At 36.8% G+C, this 18,781-nt stretch overlaps 2 protein-coding genes across 5 annotated transcripts; both read right to left on the reverse strand.

Annotated features, from left to right (window-relative positions):
* Positions 1-5: 5 nt before the first annotated feature.
* On the reverse strand, positions 6-2,543 carry MUR3 (Exostosin family protein). Its single transcript, XM_068617017.2, has one exon. It carries the CDS (start codon positions 2,151-2,153, stop codon positions 468-470), a length of 1,686 nt encoding a protein of 561 aa, XP_068473118.1. The 5' UTR covers positions 2,154-2,543; the 3' UTR covers positions 6-467.
* Positions 2,544-9,915: 7,372 nt separating this feature from the next.
* On the reverse strand, positions 9,916-18,781 carry LOC137814334 (ABC transporter C family member 5). Of its 4 annotated transcripts, none has more exons than XR_016521733.1 (14): positions 18,410-18,781; positions 18,235-18,296; positions 15,782-18,028; positions 15,345-15,665; positions 15,184-15,270; positions 13,623-14,120; positions 13,425-13,519; positions 13,167-13,331; positions 12,643-12,937; positions 12,247-12,461; positions 11,706-12,011; positions 10,961-11,024; positions 10,605-10,844; positions 9,916-10,470 (listed from the first exon to the last, which is right to left on the reverse strand). XR_016521733.1 is itself a non-coding variant. In XM_068617018.1 (13 exons), exons 3-13 carry the CDS (start codon positions 17,894-17,896, stop codon positions 10,358-10,360), a joined length of 4,617 nt encoding a protein of 1,538 aa, XP_068473119.1. In that variant the 5' UTR covers positions 17,897-18,028; positions 18,235-18,296; positions 18,410-18,781; the 3' UTR covers positions 9,916-10,357. The 4 variants fall into 4 exon arrangements, 2 of the variants coding, with proteins under 2 accessions (XP_068473119.1, XP_090159912.1); XR_016521731.1 differs by having other exon boundaries at positions 13,425-13,551; XM_068617018.1 differs by having other exon boundaries at positions 13,425-14,120.

Genomic DNA, 18,781 nt, shown 5'->3' on the forward strand with positions numbered 1-18,781 from the left:
TTTCAATGTTAACCACAATCCAAATAAGGTCACTAAATGTAGGCAACTCTGATAATGCAGCTGCCAAATGATATTACCATTCAGTGAACACTTCAGCTCATTGATAACCATAATTTTGTTTATATTTCCTATATGAATCAAGGGGGAAAATATATAGCAACAAAGAAATTATTAATTTAGGAAAATACATCTAGGAACCACTAATACGAATACATAAGACAGAAATCAGAAAAAGAAAATCTATATAACAAAACTGTAGAAAGCAGAGAATATCTCTCCATGCTAGTGGTTTTCAATGAGAAAGTCTGCTCAGTAAACTCAGGTACACTCTCTGGAGTAAGATTGTAGCAACAACCCAGCAATTATTGTATAGCTGTAATTCTTCCCTAATTCAGGGAAACCATTTGAGTCAGCAATAAACCACATCTAAGAACCTACAGATGCAATTTTTACCTCCCCTGCCCGAATCAAGAAGTATCCCTTTGCTCATTTTTCCAAGAATTCTTTGCAGCCTCGGAAGACAAATCACTGGAATCCCCATTTCCATCCTTGGGTTTAGAAAAGAAGGGATCCCATTCATGAGGTCCAACCTCGCGCTGTCCCTCATCCAACAACGCATACTTCCAACTATTCTCCTCAATGAAATTATCATCAGTGCGACCTTCCATGATGTCCTTCCTCAAATTGGTAACCTTGTCAATCACAGACTGCACCGAAACATCAAACGCATCCCTAAGAGTCTCAAGTTTGGATCGAGGATCCGCGTACACCAATCTAGGGATCAAACTAATGACCTCCTCCCTCATGATCCTCACTTCCTCCTCGGGAATCTGTCTAAGCCTCTCTTCTATACTAACATTCCTCTTCCGAATATCGTCCTCCGGAATGAACACCGAGTACTTAGTATAATTCTTGGGAAGATGCCAAGTGTATTGTGTGTAAGCGGAACCCGGATGAAAAAACACAGGTATACACCCAGCTAGCATCGAATCAAAAGCAGATCTTCGGGTATAGGAATCCCCTTGAGGCTGAAGGCAGAAAAGTGACCCTTGAAACATCTGCATTATGCTGCTGGGGGAATGACACTTACTCTCCCCAAAATCACACTCCAACAACTTCCCCACCCTGGATCCCCTACACTGCTCAATAATCTGCCCCCTTATCGATTTGGGGTTATCCGGCCGCGGAGCCCCGGCGAAAGAAAACAACCACTTCCTCTCCAACCTCCGCATCCTCTCCTGCCAAATGAACACATCATCATCTTTAGCAGGGTGAAAATAAGTGGGATAAGGAATCCCAAAATCATTCGCATTCCAGGGACTCGACTCCACCACAAGCATGGACATGTTCCGCGCCGCAGGCAGAAACAAAAGCTTGTTCCCCCAGTCTGATTCGTCCTCAGTGAGTCTTCGAAAGTCCCACGTGATCCTCCCCGCCACGAGAAAATGGTCCCTCCCGTTCATGATCTTCCACTCGGGCCTCTTCATGAGCCAATCAACGAGCTCAACCGACGCAGAGTCTCTGACGGTTATGTTATAGCCCCAGAGGTAGCGCGCGATGTCGAAGCCGGCGTAGAAGGGGACGAAGAACGCAGCGGCAAGGGAAGGGTCGCGGGTGAGGCAATCGTACTGCTTCATCCGATTGCTGAAGATGACGTCAACGGTGAACTGATTGGTAGCGTACCAGCCGGTGTCAGAGAAGACGCCTTTAACGTTTTCCAAGGGGGGGCCGAGGCCGGCGTTGGTGGTGAACTTGCACATGTTGGTCCAAAGGGAAAGCGTTCTGCACTTCTTCAACATGTCCTCGTTGAAGCGCGAGGGGAGGTCGTGGACGTAGATGTAGCGCCCTCCGCACCTGTCGGACTTGTTGAGGGCGGTGCGTAGGGCACGTGCGAAGGGGAAGGAGGGTGTCGGAGGCGTTTCAATTGGGGTTAGTGTTTGAGAGCCGAGGCTTTTGCGAGGTTGTTGGAAGGTGATGGGGAGAGGGGATACTTTGGGGGATTGGTTTCCGAGAACGGCGAAGTGGAAGTAGAGGAGGAGGAACCAGAAGAATGCGGAGAGCAATGCGAGGAAGCAGAGGCGGGAATTAGGGTTCCTGGAGGTGGTTTTCTCCATCTGCTCCGGGAAAATGCCCGCCACGGGGCGCCGTCTCATTGGACTCCGATTCCGACGGAACTCCGGCCGCTCATCGAAACCCTAAATAAAGAGGAGAAAGAATGTGAATGGCGAGGAAATGAAAGGATCAAGGAATGGAGATTCGACTGTGTCTGTGGTGGATTGAGAAGAAAGGAAAAAAGTGCAGAGTTTGAAGGAACGGAGAGTGTGGAGATCAGCAACGTGCGCTGGTGGCAACTGTCGCGTGTCGGTGCCTCTTATATTCCACCAATTCACACCTCCTGTCACGTGTCGGTTTCCCCAAAACCAGTTACTCGTTACTAATCTATTCTTTATTAACCTTCCTTGTGTAATTTATTTCTTATTTCTATAAGCACTTGGTATTAAAATTATTTTTTTTTACTTGAAAAGTGTTGTATAGATTCTTATAAACAGATTATGATATTAAGATTTATATTAATATTAATATTTTTGTCACATGACGAACAAACTTTTAGTGTGAAGTCTATTAAAACATTCATGTGGATTCATTGATTGTAGGATTATGTATGGAGAAAGAAACCAAAGAGTGATAATATTTGACTCAAAAAGTTTAAAATCCTTGTTGAGAAAGGTGTTTCTTGTTGAGAAAGGAGTTTCTTGTTGAGTGATTGTTAGTTGTGACATTGTTACTGTATGGAAAGTGAATTGATATTGGTTTGTGATTTTACATTTTCGTTCGTTGTGATAAGTGGGATTGTGTTTGGTGAAATCGTAGTAACTATTTTATTCTACATTTGTTCATAAATTGGGGCTTGTGATGGGGTGATCTTTAGGGTTGAAGATCATTGGTTGTTTTGGTGGAATGACATTGGATTCAAAATTTATGAATGATAATAATATTACGAAATAGAACAAAGATGAATAAAAGAGAACAAAAGGTGAACAAAAGAGTAAAAAGAAAATAAAATATATGAGAATGAATATCTCTCTTTTCTTGTTATTGAAATCAAAACAAATGGTCTGAATATATACAATTAGTACACTCATTCTAGATTTAATTAAAGAGGAAAAGAATCAATAATTAAATATTATAATCATAACACACAAAGACAAAAATAAAGGTTATTTACCTTTATAAAGAGAAACAACTGATAATTAGAAAAGACACTCAATTAATATTAGGATTCTTCTATAACTCTGGTATCTGTATCCTTTAATAAATAAAGTTAGTTTTTTATGTTTTGTTCTAATAAAAATGGAGGAAATGTAGTTTATAGTCACTCCCCATCATATATGAAAGTTTATAATATATTCGTTGTTGCATTACAATAAAGGTGAAAAATGTGTTTTTCTTGGGTTGGATTCATATAGGTGATCATATTTTGAAACGGTTGGGATAATTCAGGAGTTTAAGTATGATTTTAAGGTCAAGTTGTGGTAGAAATCTAAGAAAGGAAGGATGGACACAAATTTGAAACAATCAATTGGGGATAGATATGTTATGGAATTCATTGAGTGTGCAGAAAGTAGAAAGGAAGTAGAAATTTATGTTCAACACAATCTTGTTAGTAAATCACATATAATTCAGTATGTTGGATTTGATGAAAGTGATGGAGTCAATGTTGAGGGTGATGGTGTGGAAGGTGTTGGAAGTGATGGTCTGGAGGGTGTTATGAGTGATGTTTATAGTGTACATGATGAAGTGGAGAATTTGGGAACTTAATTTAATGGTGTGGAATATGATGGTATGGAGGATTTGGGAACAAAAATGCATGGTGTAGGTGATAGTTTGGAGGATTCGGGGACTGAAATGCATGATGTAGGTCATGGTGTGGAGAATGGCTATGAAGATGTAATGTGGAAGGTGTTGGTTAGTCTAAAATGGAAGATGCTAGCGAAGATGATGGAGATGTTGAACATTTGAAGTTTAATGATAGTGAAGAAGATGGAAATAAATGTGGGTGATGTAATCAAAAGATGGGCAAAATTGATTAAGAGGGTGAACAAAAGAACGAGTCAATCTGAGACTATAGATACCGATGAGGGTGAGGGTACTTTCTAGCCAAGTAAGACCCTTGACAATCATGAAATAAATTGAGATTATTACATTAGTGAAGAGTTAGGTAGTGATGCAGATGAAGATGACCATTGTGTGCATAAATTTCCCAAGTTCATATTTCAAGACATGTGCAAGAAATTTAAATTCAAGTTCAGGATGAACTTTAGTTCATCAAAAGATTTCAAACAAAAAATTATGGAGCATTCTATGTTGAATGAGAGAGAAGTTTAATTTGTAAAAATGACATTGTTAGAGTTAGGGTTGTATGTAGAAAGAGGTGTGGGTTTGTGATGTTCGCCGGTAAGGTGGGTGACAGGTGGGTGACAGGTGGGTGACAATCATACTTTTAGAGTGAAAACAACATCAACCGTAGCAACATGAGCTACAACAATATCCTTAACAAATACAACACATTTTGTCCTGCAATGAATACAAAGTCAGGTCTCTCCAATTTGATTTGGAAAGTTTGATAATATATCAATATCAACTAGGACCCTATAGCAAAAAATTCTCTAGATTTATTCATTGTGTAATCATCAAGAGTTAGCGGGATTGCAATATAAAAATAGTTTTTGGCCACCAATATTCTAAAGGGAAATCATGAATCCTAATCCAACATTGGATTTCGGTAAACTTCAAAGAAGGAAGTACAAAAAAAATCTCTAGACCAAGCAAAAACTCTCATAAACCCCGAATTGATATTCTAAGAACCCTCGACAAGAGTTATCCTCGTATCTTCAAGGGAATCAAAAGCAAACTCAAAACCTTTTTTCCAAGGGGAATAGCCCTTCATCGGCCTAACAAATTAATATTAGTTTTTTTGCGAAAATCTAAATGAGTTATAGGTTTATCACCTTTAGCTAAAATAATCTTGAAGGTGATTTTTGTACTCTTCCAAACCAGGGAGATAAATATCTTCAGGAATTTAAACTGCAATTGCGAGAGAGAAATGGTACCAGCATTATTCAATGCTCACACAAAGATTTTCTTTTTTACTTAACTCGCATAAGAAATCTTTGTATTTGAAAAAAACCTTGATCTACTTCCACAAAATTTGAAATCTAAAATTTTTCATACCTATCTTACAGTATTCCAATAATAAACTCCATACACACAAAAATACTACTGCACGCACTCACCAAATATACACCCACAAACAATCCTGCACTTGCACTACAGAACCACTGCACCAAAAGCCAGTCGCAGCAGCCACGTGAATGCCGCAACATGACAACTCCCATGCCCAAAACTGCCAGACTACCCAACCTAGACAATGCAAATTTTTAAAATAAAATTTGTTTTATTTTAAGATCACTAAAAAATTTAAAAATTGGAAGGAAGTAAATTTTTTAATTTTATGTAAGAATTAATTTTATGTAAAAAAATATTTGTTTAGATTTTGGTGTTCTAATCAACCTACACAACCTACATCAACAATTTTAAACTTAGGAAATAAATACAAGTTATATTTGACTAACGTGTCTCTATTAAGGTTTTTTACTAAAATTAAAATAATTTTATAAATTAATTATTACAGTAAATAAAATTTTAAGAAATTATCAAAAATGGATAAGTGATGTCATTTTAGCACAATTTCAAATCAAATTTCGATTAATATTGAATTTGTTTTAATTGAAAACTAAATACACTAAAATCATGCCACCTTGATACGATTTCTTAACAATAAAATCGTGTCAACTTTACACGGCTTACCTATTTTAGTAATTTTAAAATTTTACTTATTTCGTTAAGTAAACTAAGAAATTATCATGTTTGAATAAAAACCCTCTCTATTAACTAGATGCATTTAGTTTAAAGTCCTATGGGTTTTGTTGGTTCCACCTTCGACACAATGCTTTGCTTGGAGGCCATTGCAAAAAATGATCTCTACAAAGCAAAATTTGTTTAGAAGGTCGGTTCACCTTGAGCGAGGAGGAAACAATTTCCCACATTCTGATATATTGTTTGATTACAAATGTTGTTTGGAATTCCTACAGAAAATGGATCGGGGTTAGATCGGTAAACCATTTTGCTCTGAAGGAACACTTCGAACAATTTCATTGTATTTAGTTTAACAAAGAAGGTAATAAGTTGTGGAAAGGAGTGTGAGTTTCCATCATTTGGTGCATTTGAAAACACAGGAATGGGATAGTGTTTAACCAAGCAAAAGTGGATGCAAGTGAAATTTTCTCTTTGGTTCAAATGCAATCGTGAACTTGGTTAAAAAACAAAGTTCCAATAGTGTCTTTCTATTTTTCAGATTGGATCCAATGTCCAACTACTTGTATTAATATGGCAGCAAAAAGTTGAACTTTGTGAGTTAAAGATGTCAGTTATCTTTTCCAAATGCTTGGCTCGGCATGTGTGCGTCTTATTTCTATTTGCCGCTTTGGTTATTTGGTTTTTCTTTTGTGAAAGGTACAATTTTTCCATGTTGGGGAGCTATTTAGTGTTTTCTGTTTAGCATGACTTTTTTTTTGTGAGGGTAGTGGACTTTTTGCTTTGTTTTGTTTTGACAGGTTTACTTTCATTGTGGGGTACTTATTAAAGATGTTTATATCTTTAAAATGTATAAGACTTAGAATACCCCTCTGTATTTCTTTTCTATTAATTTATTGTTTACTGATTAAAAGAACTAGATAAGTAGAGATCCAACCTTATAAATCATACATACCCGTATTAAAAAATTCAGTCATATAAAATTAATTAAATCACATTATGAATATTTGTTAGCCAGAACAAGTTTGTTGATTATAATTCATAATTTTACTGATTAATTAAAGTGCAAATCAAAAGATGTCAAACACAAAAATGAGTATTCTGTTGTTAGATGTCTTTAGTAGACTTAAAAATAGAGAAAATGGATAAATAAAAATATTCGCGGGTTTGTAAAGGAAAAAAAGTGGAAAATACTTTTAAAATTTGTAATATATATTGTATTATTATTTATTTGTTTTTATATCTTTTCTTGATCTTTTATTTCTTATATATAAATATGTTTTATTTTTACTTTATTCTTCACTTATTTTTTACATTTTTATCCATCACCTCTTTATTCTTTAAAAAGGAAAATAGTTTTAGCACTTGTAATTTTAATTATAGAACATTGATAAGCAACAATATGATACTGTGACACAATATTAAGATATCAACTCCGTTATCGTTGATATGTGAAAAAAAAAAATCACGCAGATTAAAGAAATAAGTTGATTACATTAAATTTTATTAATCATTTTGAAATTCTTCGTAAAATGTCTTTCTCAGCAGCAAAATGTTTTCGTAAATAAATTCTCAAAAAAACATGATACTTGAACACGATAAAAAAAATAGAAGCTCCATTCTCATTTATGAATAACAAAAACAATAGAATTCACATAAATTAACTACGTTCAATTTTAGAAGGTGGTCACGTTGAAAAGGAAAAAGTCGTCACATTCACTTCCCATACATTATTAGATTAAGGTCAGTCCACTAATCACTCCCCACAAATCCACAAATTATTAGAAAAATAGACATCAAAAGTGACAAATGTCAATTAACAATGCCTTCAATTGCGCCCATAATATAATTTTGTTTGGTAAAGAGAAAAAAAAAAGTTTAGGTTCCTCTTGTGCCTCAAAAATTAAAATAAAATAAAAAATTATTGAGTATTTGATTTTTTTTATTCGACAATAAAAAAATAAATGTAAACCACTTCAGGTGGTTCAACCCTTATACACAATAAAAGACCTAAAACACTTCATCCTAAAACTCGCACTGTCAGAAGTCTAAGATTACAAACTTGATGATTATTTGATAGTCTATAAAGTGATTGAATTTTAATTTACTTTATTCTTTTATCTATTAATATAATCGATTTGGGATCTTCAACGCAATATTTCACGCTCAAATTTGTCAATCTCATGAGTGTGACTATACTATATCAAGAAATAAATCTCAAGTTTAACTCAACCTTATATAAAACCGATTCATATAGTTTGTACTTATTTATATACCATAAAACGTCTTTATTTCTAGTTAATGTGAGATTTCTAACACATTTTTCACTGTAAGACTATGGATTATACATTATTTTATAATCCGATAATGATTCAATATAATAATATAATAATTACAAATATTTAAATATTTAAGATGTGTGGTTGGATAAAGAAACTTGAAAACCACATTTATGATCATGTTTATGTCTTTTCGAGTTTACATAGCAGTGATAGTGAATTGGGTGCATTTATCTGTCTTGTGGTTGGGCATCAGCCACGGATCTTCTTCTTCCAGTGGGATACCACTAACCAAACATTTAATGCAAGGGAAGAAACAAAGAGAGTCATAGAGAATTTTTTTAATAAATATAATAAAATAATAATAATAATAACTCCAATTGTGTTGATCCAATGCAGGCCTTATAAACAATTATAGATCCCAAGCATCCAGAATTTGTTAATTATGATTCCTAACATTCTTAAAGTTGACCTTGGCATACATGAAAGCAACAACACAACCTAAGATGAAGTCAAACATGAACACATAATTAGCATTGTCATATAATGCCCCAAAAAGAATCCAACACCTAAAGATGAATTTATAGCATGCCTAGTTTAATTAGAAGACAATAATGATGGATCTAGTTGAGAATAGAAGCACCAAGAGAAACATAAGAGCCAACAAATGTACCATGCAAAGCCAAAACCCAAATCTGTTACGCCAGAAAAAGTTATTGCTCGATGTGGGAGTTCCTCTGTCAAACTTCAAGTTTTCAAAGTATAAACTAACTCCTGGGTCTCTCATCCTTACCTCACTACCGTGCAACACCGAATTTGAGACACCTTGAACATTGTTGTTCACATAAATGTTGATGCAACAGCAATCTTTTGGGTCACCCTTCGTGCTTCTATGATGAATGTGCATCGTGGCACCCACGTTTTTGCCATCCAAGTTGATGTATTCAAAGGAGTCATTCTTGAATTTTGAGTCCATGAGAGAGTCATCACTGGTTGAGGAGTGTGAGTTGCTGCTGCTATGGGGAATATTATGGTTTCTGCTGTCACATGGTTTTGATTTCTCAGTTTTCTCAAAGTTAAGATTGAATCCGAAGGTTTCCTACTGCTGAAGGAACCCAATGTTCGATCTCCTGGAATTACTTGAACCACACTCTAAGTGGAAAATAGGAAGAATCTTGCCAAAGGTATTCTGACTGGATTCGGCAGCATTCAAATCACATCCATTTCAAAGAGACAATTTTTGGTGTTCTATTTTTAAATATAATTTATATAGATTTAAAAAAAAAATGGAGCAGCACTTTGGAAAATTAATGTAAAAATAGTTTTTTTTAGGAAAAAGTCCCAATGTGAACTCATGTTGGACAGGCACAATTGTGCAGAAAAAGTCCCAATGGAACAATGTGAACCTTTTTAAATTATTAAGTCAAATGAGAGCCGAATGACAATGTGTATAAAATACTATTGTTATTGAATCTCTAATTATTAGTTTTGTTATATCAAGCAGAGTATAAAAAATAAATTTTGTGATAATTAAAAATTTTATGGAACTTATTTCTTGGTATAGCATATAATATAATATGAAAATGTATATTAATTTATGGCTAATGAGGCCACGATTGAATCATTGTTGGAAATGGTCCAAAACTAGAACATTGGAGCCCATACATTCATGACATTCTCATTATAAAATCCCTAAGCATGATGAATATATTTAAATACTATTAGTAATAAAAATTAAGAAAAACAATAAAATAAGAAACAATTTAGAAACGACTACTAATATAACATTTAGAGAGGAGATGGATATGAGCTTAATTCATCTAAACTTCTGACTACAAGAAAATTGTTGAATACACAACTAGATTAAACTCTACACTTTTCTAACAAAGCAAAAATCCTAGTGCCTCATTCTACAAACTACTTCGGTGCTTTCCTGTAATCACAGATACTCTTATTGTGTTACAAAGCATGCTAACCATGCATGAATTTCTCAATTTTAAGGGGAAGAATCAAACAAATTTCTGCCAGTGGGATGCTTGGTTGATGAGGCACAAACCTCTCCTTTTTATTTTGTTTGTTTCCATTCGTGTCTATGCATGCCTCGAATGCACCAGTTGCATGCAAGGTGGCATCACTTCCTGCTTCGACTTTTTGAACTGTCTTAAGCCACCACATTAAGAAACCATTAACACGTTCCATTTGATCTAAAATTCTGGTATACCACTCGAACGTGATGAATACTCAGTCACCAACTTCAGAAACATGGAAGACTTGTCCTCTAATAGTCTTGAAGGTGTGTCAAACTCTGCAACTCGACCTGCAAAAAGTATCCAAAGGATAACTTCAGAAGCACACACTAAAGAACCATTATGCAAATTTATATATAAATAGAGAAGAAGAAAAAGGATAGAAGTCATGAAGAAGAATAAGACATGATGCTTTTATACGCACCATCACTGAGCACAAGAACTTGATCACTGTCGATGACAGTAGGTATACGATGTGCAATGGTGCAGACAGTGCAGTTCTTGAACTCACTTCGGATAATCTTCTGGATAAGATTATCTGTGGCGGTATCAACTGATGCTGTTGCTTCATCCAGTACAAGTATTCTTGACTGCTGCAGCAGTGCTCGGCCCAGAGCAACAAGTTGTCGCTGTCCTACACTCCAATTATCTCCATTTTCTAGAACTGCAGATTTCAAAGTATTTGTTAAGATGGCTACTTGTAACTAACACTGTTTATTTCTTTTTAAGGGGTGGGAGGGAAAGATACTGTGGCTTTTCATATTTCTTTTGGTCACCTACCTGGTGTATCAAGCTGTTGTCCTTTATCACGGATAACCTCTCCAAGCTGAGACTTGTCAAGTGCCTGAGAAAAATTAAAACCCAATGATCACATAACGCCCAAACTTCTATTCAAATAGCAATAATTTTCAAAAATCAAAGCTTATTGGTCTATTTTCTTATACTGAGTTTTGCTTAGGAGTAAAGATATAGAGTGATTTATTGGATTTGGAGTGTGATATTAATCAGGCTAAGCACACGGTCTTCCAAATTAGGCACTGAAACTACTTGTCACTCATGAACAAGTAATCAAGTACCCAAGTTTCTTTTGCATACCACATTTAGCTCGAATGGAAGGTTATTTTTGGCATATGTGGTAAGTTTTCTTTCTTATCCACGGAAGGTGCATATGTGGAGGAAGTTTGTTAGGTATGACGACAGTGGAGGCTCGGCTTGGAAGAAGTTTACTGCATAGATTACTTCTAAACCAAATATTGGAGTGTTTTTCTTTATATTATTGGCTTCATGTTCTCATTTTCCCCCTTTATCAATATCAGTTTGTTTGATCTCTTTGCTTGTATATCCTGAACTTCGTGTTACTCCTTAATCCTGCCTTATTAACAATATTTCCATTTCTCTTATAATAATTTGACTGTTACTATACATAGACATCCAAAACTGAATACAAGTAAACTTCATAAGCAGTTTTCTAAACAGATAATACAAGCTGTGCAATAAAAGTATGGAGGTATGAAATAATACTAACCTCCCAAATCTCTTTATCTGAGTGCTCCTCAAGAGGATCAAGATTGCCTCTAATGGTCCCTTCGAATAAAGTTGGATCTTGTGGGATGATACTGAGATGGCCTCGAAGATCATGAAGGCCAATCTCTGAAATATTTATGTTGTCTATAAGGATACTTCCACTAGTTGGTTCAATCAATCGAAATAATGCCTGAATTAAGGTAGATTTTCCACTTCCTGTTCGTCCAACTATTCCGATCTTCTTTCCACCAGGAAATGTGCATGTTACTCCATGAAGCACCAAAGGAAGATTCTCCTTGTAACGGACCTTCAAGAGAGACAGAGTAAGGATAAGAGAAGTGGAGTTCCTCTACTCGTGATGGGACAAAGCCAGTTGCAGCACAAAAATCATAATAAAGATATATAATGTAAGAAGGCTAACACCTAGGATTAGATACTGTACACCAGGAGACATCATACTATTCATCAAGAAATAAACAATAAAGATTTGACTAGAAGAAAAAAAGACAAAAAAAGAATAAATGTGAAGCTGAGCTTGGAACCTTCAAATCAATTATTTCGATTGTCCCATTTTCTGGCCATGAGGATGGAGGGCGAGAATCTTCAATTATAGTGGGTGCTTCCCTAGGAATTTGGCTGTACTGATATATTCTCTCAATGGATATAATTTTATTTTCAAGTTTGCAAAAGCTGAGTATCCACCGTGATAAGCGTGCATTTAAATTTAGGCCATATGTCACAGCAAGTCCAGCCATGCCTACAGAGAAAAGGTAACAGCAATGAGCACAGAATAATCTTCCATTATTGCATTCAACCACAACCACCACTCGTGAAAGTAAATCTATTTTCTACTTAAAACTACAAAACTTCACCCTCCAAGATTTGGCATAGCACTTGTGAAACTAAGGATAAAATAAGTAATCAGACAAAGAACTTACTGGGGTCGATAGTTCCTCGAGGAAAACTCACAAGCAATACCATGCAGAAAGCAAATACAAAGGTTGACAGTAACTCCATCCGCAGGCAAAGCCACTCAATTGCAGAAAGACTACAGAAGAATGGTCGTGCAAAACAATCAAGAAGATAGAGGTTCCGCTTCATGAACCTTTTTTCTTGTCCAAAACCTCTGATGGTGGATGCTCCAGCAATTGACTCACCAAAAAGATGTATAATTGGAGACTTCTGGATGCTAACAATACGAACCAGTTCCCTGGAGGATGCCATGTAGTATTTCTGCAATGGAATTGGTTGTTGGCTAGACTAAATTAAAACATAGGGTGATATACAAACATTTAAATAATGCAATGAGATTGGAAGATTACTAGTACTTTGTCAGTGCATCCTCTCTTTTACTCAGGAACAAAATTCTCATTTTTATCCAAAAGAAAGCAGTTTTTTCTTTTATGCAAATATTTTGGAAGAGCATTTAGAAAGATTTTAAGCTGGACAAATTTCTAATTACCTGCATCCACAAACAAGCAACAGCCATTGGGACAACTAAGAGTAGAACTTGCCATGTAACTTCTGTCATTACCGCAACAATACCAATAAGTTGTATTGTTGTTGAAGCAAACCCACCAAGTCTAAAAGGAATGTCAAGATCCACAACACTTTGATCAATTGATACCTGGTGGGATACAGGTGACACGTTATAATTATCTACACCATACAGGTAGAGAGATACGATAAAAAAAAATAGATGACAACAAAGAGAACTTACCCTATTCAAGATCCTTCCAGCTGGTGTAGAGTCAAAGAAAGACATTGGTGCATGGAAAACACTTCTAATCAATTTCAAAAATAGCTTCTGTGCAGCTGCAAGGCCAAATGTAGCCACCAGAACAGACCTTAAAAATATAAACCATGAGCTACCAAAAGCAAGGGCCATATATACAAGAAGAAGAACTGAGGGGGTTACTTTGGGCAGGTCTCCTTCTGTTTGAGGGTTAGCCCAAGCCATCCACCAATTGCTAGCAATCTGAAGGAACTGAAATAATGCTTGCGCAATGATTATGAGAGGAATTAACAAGCCTTTATATGCGGCTGCCATGTATGACAAGTAGACCTTCATACTGACTCTACCTCTAATCCTCTCTTCTTCCTGAACAAGCTGTTTCTTCCTCAATCTCTTTGCTTTCTTCTTTTCCTTAATTGCCTTTTGAGCTGAAGTAGATGCTCCTTCTTGTACTTCCTTGGCCAAACTGTCTATATCATTTGCAGAACAAATGGACTTCTTACTGGTCATAACAGATGCCTCAAGAGATAAATTTTCATCTGAATCTTCAGAGGAGTGAGTAGGGATATCCATAGCCTCTATGGCTTCATGATGAGCTGAAACTAGAATATTGAAATCTGTTCCTGCTTGTAAAAGGTCATCATACTTTCCTGCCTGTATGATGCAGCCTTCTCTAAGCACCTTCAAGAATGGAAAATTAAATTTAGAAAAAAGCGTCTTAACATCACATAAGTTATTTTCAGTACTTAAAACTTTGTCAAGAGAAAAGAAAAATAAAAATTTCATATAATGTGAAACATTTGAATATTTCTTCCCTATAAAAAGCTTCCAAGCGCTAATTGCACTAGTTGCAAACGGCACTCCCATAACTATACTATAAGGGAAATTACAAAAAAATGTGACGAGTGTAGAAAATAGGAGTCAAGTGCATTTTGTTATGAATGATTTATTATAATTTATATTAAGCTTTCACTTAATTCTAGCTGTACTGAAACCATCCTTTCTTGAAATGTCAAAGCTTTTGCTATTGTAAATTTGATTTGGAATGTGAAAGTAGCAACTCATGGGATTGGTTATAGGTTAGAGATAAAATAAGTTGGACAGGCAAGGAAACCAATCAGCTCACAATAGAAAACTTGAATCAAGTACTTCAAATCACGAACAAGCAAGAACACCCACAAAAGGGCTTCATTGATGTATCAGAAAGGGAAAAGGGGTCTAATATTTCAGAAAAGGTAAAGAAGGTTATCAAATTTTGAAGGACAGTAAAAGAAGGTCGTGTGACTCACTTTGTTATTTTTTTAAAGTAAAATAACTTCGGGCATGGGATTTAATTGCATCAGCGGAGGATATTTACTTATTTCTAGTCTCAATGGATCTTATCCTATACATACATACACATACACACACATATATGTTATTTTTTAGAAGAAAATTGTAAGGAAGATGTGACTTTTCTTTCGTTCAAAAACACCAAAACGTGTAACTAGCTAAATATTCCTTCTATAAAGAAGCAAGTAGGTGCACAAACTGACTTCACGTAATATAGAGAACTAAAATGCAAACAGGATATCAAGAGAAAAACCTCACTTTGATATACCAAAGGGCATCTTAAAAACTGAATCCCTGAATCGTGCATCATGCGGGAATACACAATTCATAAATTTAAATGTGAAATAAAGCATTATCATAAACTTGGCCACTTATTGCATAATGCCAAAAAAACTGTACAACACAGACATACCAGTATCAAATCAGCAGCGGGTAGAAATTCAACTTGGTGGGTCACATAAATGACTGTTTTATCTGCTAGTGCTGTCAATATATAATCCTGCAGTACCATGTCAAAGGGTAAGCTATATCCACAATTTTAAACAGATCAACTCCATGTTAAGGAAAACTAACCCTAAACAAGTCAGATCCTGTGTGAGCATCAACTGCACTGAAGGGATCATCAAGAAGATAAATATCAGCATCTTGGTAGAGTGCTCGAGCAAGCTGAACCCGCTGCTTCTGGCCACCACTCAGGTTTATACCTCTGTCACCAATAATTGTCTGATCACCATGTGAAAAAAGTTCTAGGTCCTTTTTCAGTGAACAAGCATGAAGAACGTTCTTGTACTTTGCTTTGTCCATTGGGCTTCCGAAGAGGATATTTTCTTCTATAGTTCCTGATTGTATCCATGCTGATTGGGAGACATATGCAGAAGATCCACACACTCTGACCTGAAAAATAATTCAATGCATTTTGTAAAAAGTGTTAAAAATCACAAAGATTAAAATGTCAATGAACATATTAATAGAATAAAGAGGGAATCAAAAGCTAAAAGGCACCAACATACTTCCCCAGAAGTCTTAGGAATTTCTCCAAGGATGCAAGACAGAAAGCTTGATTTCCCAGAGCCAACCATACCACAAACAGCCACGCGCATTCTTTTTTCAACTTTCATACTTATCCCTGATAGGGTAGGTCTAGAAGATAAAGGGTCCCAACAGAACACACCATCCTTAATTTCTAAAGCAATGTTAGTGATGCCTTGTGGCATGGCAACAGTTGCATCTTCCTGCAATTCTTCCTCCAGAAGGAAACCAGATAACCGATCTAGAGAAACTTTCGTTTGAGCCATTGTTGACACCAAGTCTGGAAAATTCCTCAAAGGTTCTTGCAGGATCCTGAAAGTAGCCAGAGCAGAAAGTACACCACCAGCAGTCAGCTGACCACCCAACAATATGGAAGTAGCAAAAGTGACTGCTGAAACAAATATAGGAGAGCTCCAGAACATAAAAGTTATGAAAGCCTGAGAATAGAGGGCTTTCCGAAGCCACTTGAATTCTACTCCACGCATATCCTCCAACATCACTCTATATCTGTCCTCCCAAGCTTGAAGTTTGAGAATCCTCATATTCCTCAAGCACTCGGATGTTTTTCTCATCCTTTCATCCTTAGCAGCCATTAATCTGTCTTGATAGTCTTCCTGGATCCTGGCCACAGGAACAGTGACGATAATGGAAATTATTGTAGCAATCAGCGTGGCAACAGAGGCAATTCCAATATTCTTATACAAAATTGCCAGGGCAAGAACAATCTGGAGAGGAAGCATCCACATGTCATGGAGATACCAAGAGTAGTCCCCAACCCTCTGAACATCAATAGCCATGTAGTTAACAATTTCCCCACTTGTGTGACTTTGCTTGGCCAAGCTTGATATCCTTAACCCCTTCCGATATACCATTGCAGTTAGAGCCGACCTAACATGCATACCCATGATGTCCACCCCTATATACCACTGCCTAGTAGTGAAGGTCTCCACAAGCTTAGCCGAAAAGAATATCCCTGCAAGAACATACCCCTCATGTGGGAATATCTCTTTGCCAACTAAGAAATCAACAAAGTAACTTATCATGTATGGACCAACATACGAGACAAGAGTGGTGACACCAGCAAATATGGCATTACAAGCCGCCTCCTTCCAGAATGACTTGAGAATCGCCCAAGCTAATGAAGGCTGCCTGGATGTGTTTTCTGCCTTCAATTTCTCCCAATTAGAATTCAAAATCTTATAATTTGTCTTGGATCGGTCATTAGGAGCAACAAGGGGAATGTCCTTAAGCTCAAGAGGCCTTTTTGCCCCAATGGAAAGCAGGGGATTCAACCAAGACAAAGTGGCCAAGCTAAAAAGTCCAGCATCATTATAGGGAGTAACCTTAAGACACCCCGGTTCTTCCTCAACAAGCAATGGCTGTTGCTCCTCAGAAATCCTACAAACCTTTATACCAGTAACACCCCTAATTGCAACAATACACAAAAACCCAAGAGCAGGAGTGACCGCAAAATTCGCCACAACATGAGAACGCAGGTGCTTGGAACCTTCCATCCAAACCCCCCTCCCATCAACATACAAACCACACAAACAAATAACAAACAACACAAACCACCAAACTCTGAGCAAAATTGGAAACCTCTCAAGCGCCTTGAACTTGCACTGCAAAGCCGAGAAGCTCAAAGCAATCCAAGCTAAACCCTGCGCTAGAGGCGCAGAAAGAAGAGCCAAACCCCAATCCAAATCCACATCCCTTTCTCTAAACAAAGCAAACCCATCAAACGCAAACACCAAAACTTGCACCAACAGAACATAGAAACAAGAGAACACCGACCACTTGAACCACGTTCCAATCCGAACGTCACGAGTTTCCAAATCAACACTATCACAGCCGCGGCTGGCATTGCCAGTTCCATCGTCCTTACCAAATCTAACTCCACCCCCTACACACACAACCACCCTCCTCGCCAAAAGAACGAACACAAACACAATAAACAGTGTCAAGTTGGCACAGATTGCCACCACTTCCACCCAAGGCAATCCAAGGATCGCGGTCCAACGGCTCTCAAACGATCCCGAAGAATAAGAAGAAAAAAACGACGTCGGAGACGAGATTCCAATTTCATCGACGGCCATTCTTGTTGAGTGAAGCAAAACGTGGATTCAGAAGAGAGAGTCGGTGATAATTGAGAAGTTTCTACACTTGTGATGATGTCATGGAAACGTGAGAGATTGAACAAAGGGCATTTCACCATCTGGTGCCAGATTCTGCAGACACATTGTAGCGCAAACAAAGATAATTTCATCACGGAACCCGAAGAGAAAACAGAGGAACATCACACGAAAACATAAAAAAACAACGGGCACCAGTACCTCTCAGCTCTTCAACATTCCAAATTCAGAAAGGGACAACAAAAATGGGAATAAAGAATCTGATAGATGAACAGAGAATAAAAAACAACAACAAAAATTACCTGGGTCGGTCTCAGAATGATCAAGCTCTTCGAAAAGCTACAACCTTTGAAGAATATCGCACCTGGGCAAGAAGATAAACAGAACATCACGACAATACAGAGAACGACAACGACAGTGACGGTGAAGAAAATGATAATGAAGAACAGCTATTAAATAAGTACAACAATGTCTTACAGTGAGAGAGAGAGAGACAGACAGACAGAGAAGTGAATCTCTCTCTTCTGCTCTCTTTAATATTCTGTTATTTTGCCTTTTTAACTATGCTTCCCTCTGTGTGTGGATGATGCTGGTAACCATAAAAGTGGCGTGCGAGAATGAACAACCTTTTAGTTTTCTATATCAGGTTTGAGAAAAATGGAAGATTTGGTGATGGCTGAACGAAAATGGAAACCCTTTTTCGCTTTAATAAGAATCCTTTTCTACAGATTTTAGCTCAGTTTCTGGTGTGATCTGGGTGACTCTGAGACTGACTCAGACCTTCTTCATTCATCTACCATATTATTTATAGCTTCATTCCACTTATTCTTCTTCTTTTGTGTTATCAAT

The sequence above is a fragment of the Phaseolus vulgaris genome, chromosome 1 (assembly GCF_051622355.1).
Source record: "Phaseolus vulgaris cultivar YP4 chromosome 1, ASM5162235v1, whole genome shotgun sequence".
Lineage (NCBI taxonomy): Eukaryota > Viridiplantae > Streptophyta > Magnoliopsida > Fabales > Fabaceae > Phaseolus > Phaseolus vulgaris.

What these genes read in the sequence shown, in the direction of transcription:
- MUR3 (XM_068617017.2), bottom strand. Translation starts at nt 2,153, where the DNA reads ATGAGACGGCGCCCCGTGGCGGGCATTTTCCCGGAGCAGATGGAGAAA.
- LOC137814334 (XM_068617018.1), bottom strand. Translation starts at nt 17,896, where the DNA reads ATGGCCGTCGATGAAATTGGAATCTCGTCTCCGACGTCGTTTTTTTCT. An exon ending in TTCCTAAGACTTCTGGGGAA is followed by an intron (nt 15,666 to 15,781) that starts GTATGTTGGTGC and finishes ATTATTTTTCAG; the next exon opens with GTCAGAGTGTGTGGATCTTC. An exon ending in CTGGAAGGATCTTGAATAGG is followed by an intron (nt 13,332 to 13,424) that starts GTAAGTTCTCTT and finishes GTATCCCACCAG; the next exon opens with GTATCAATTGATCAAAGTGT.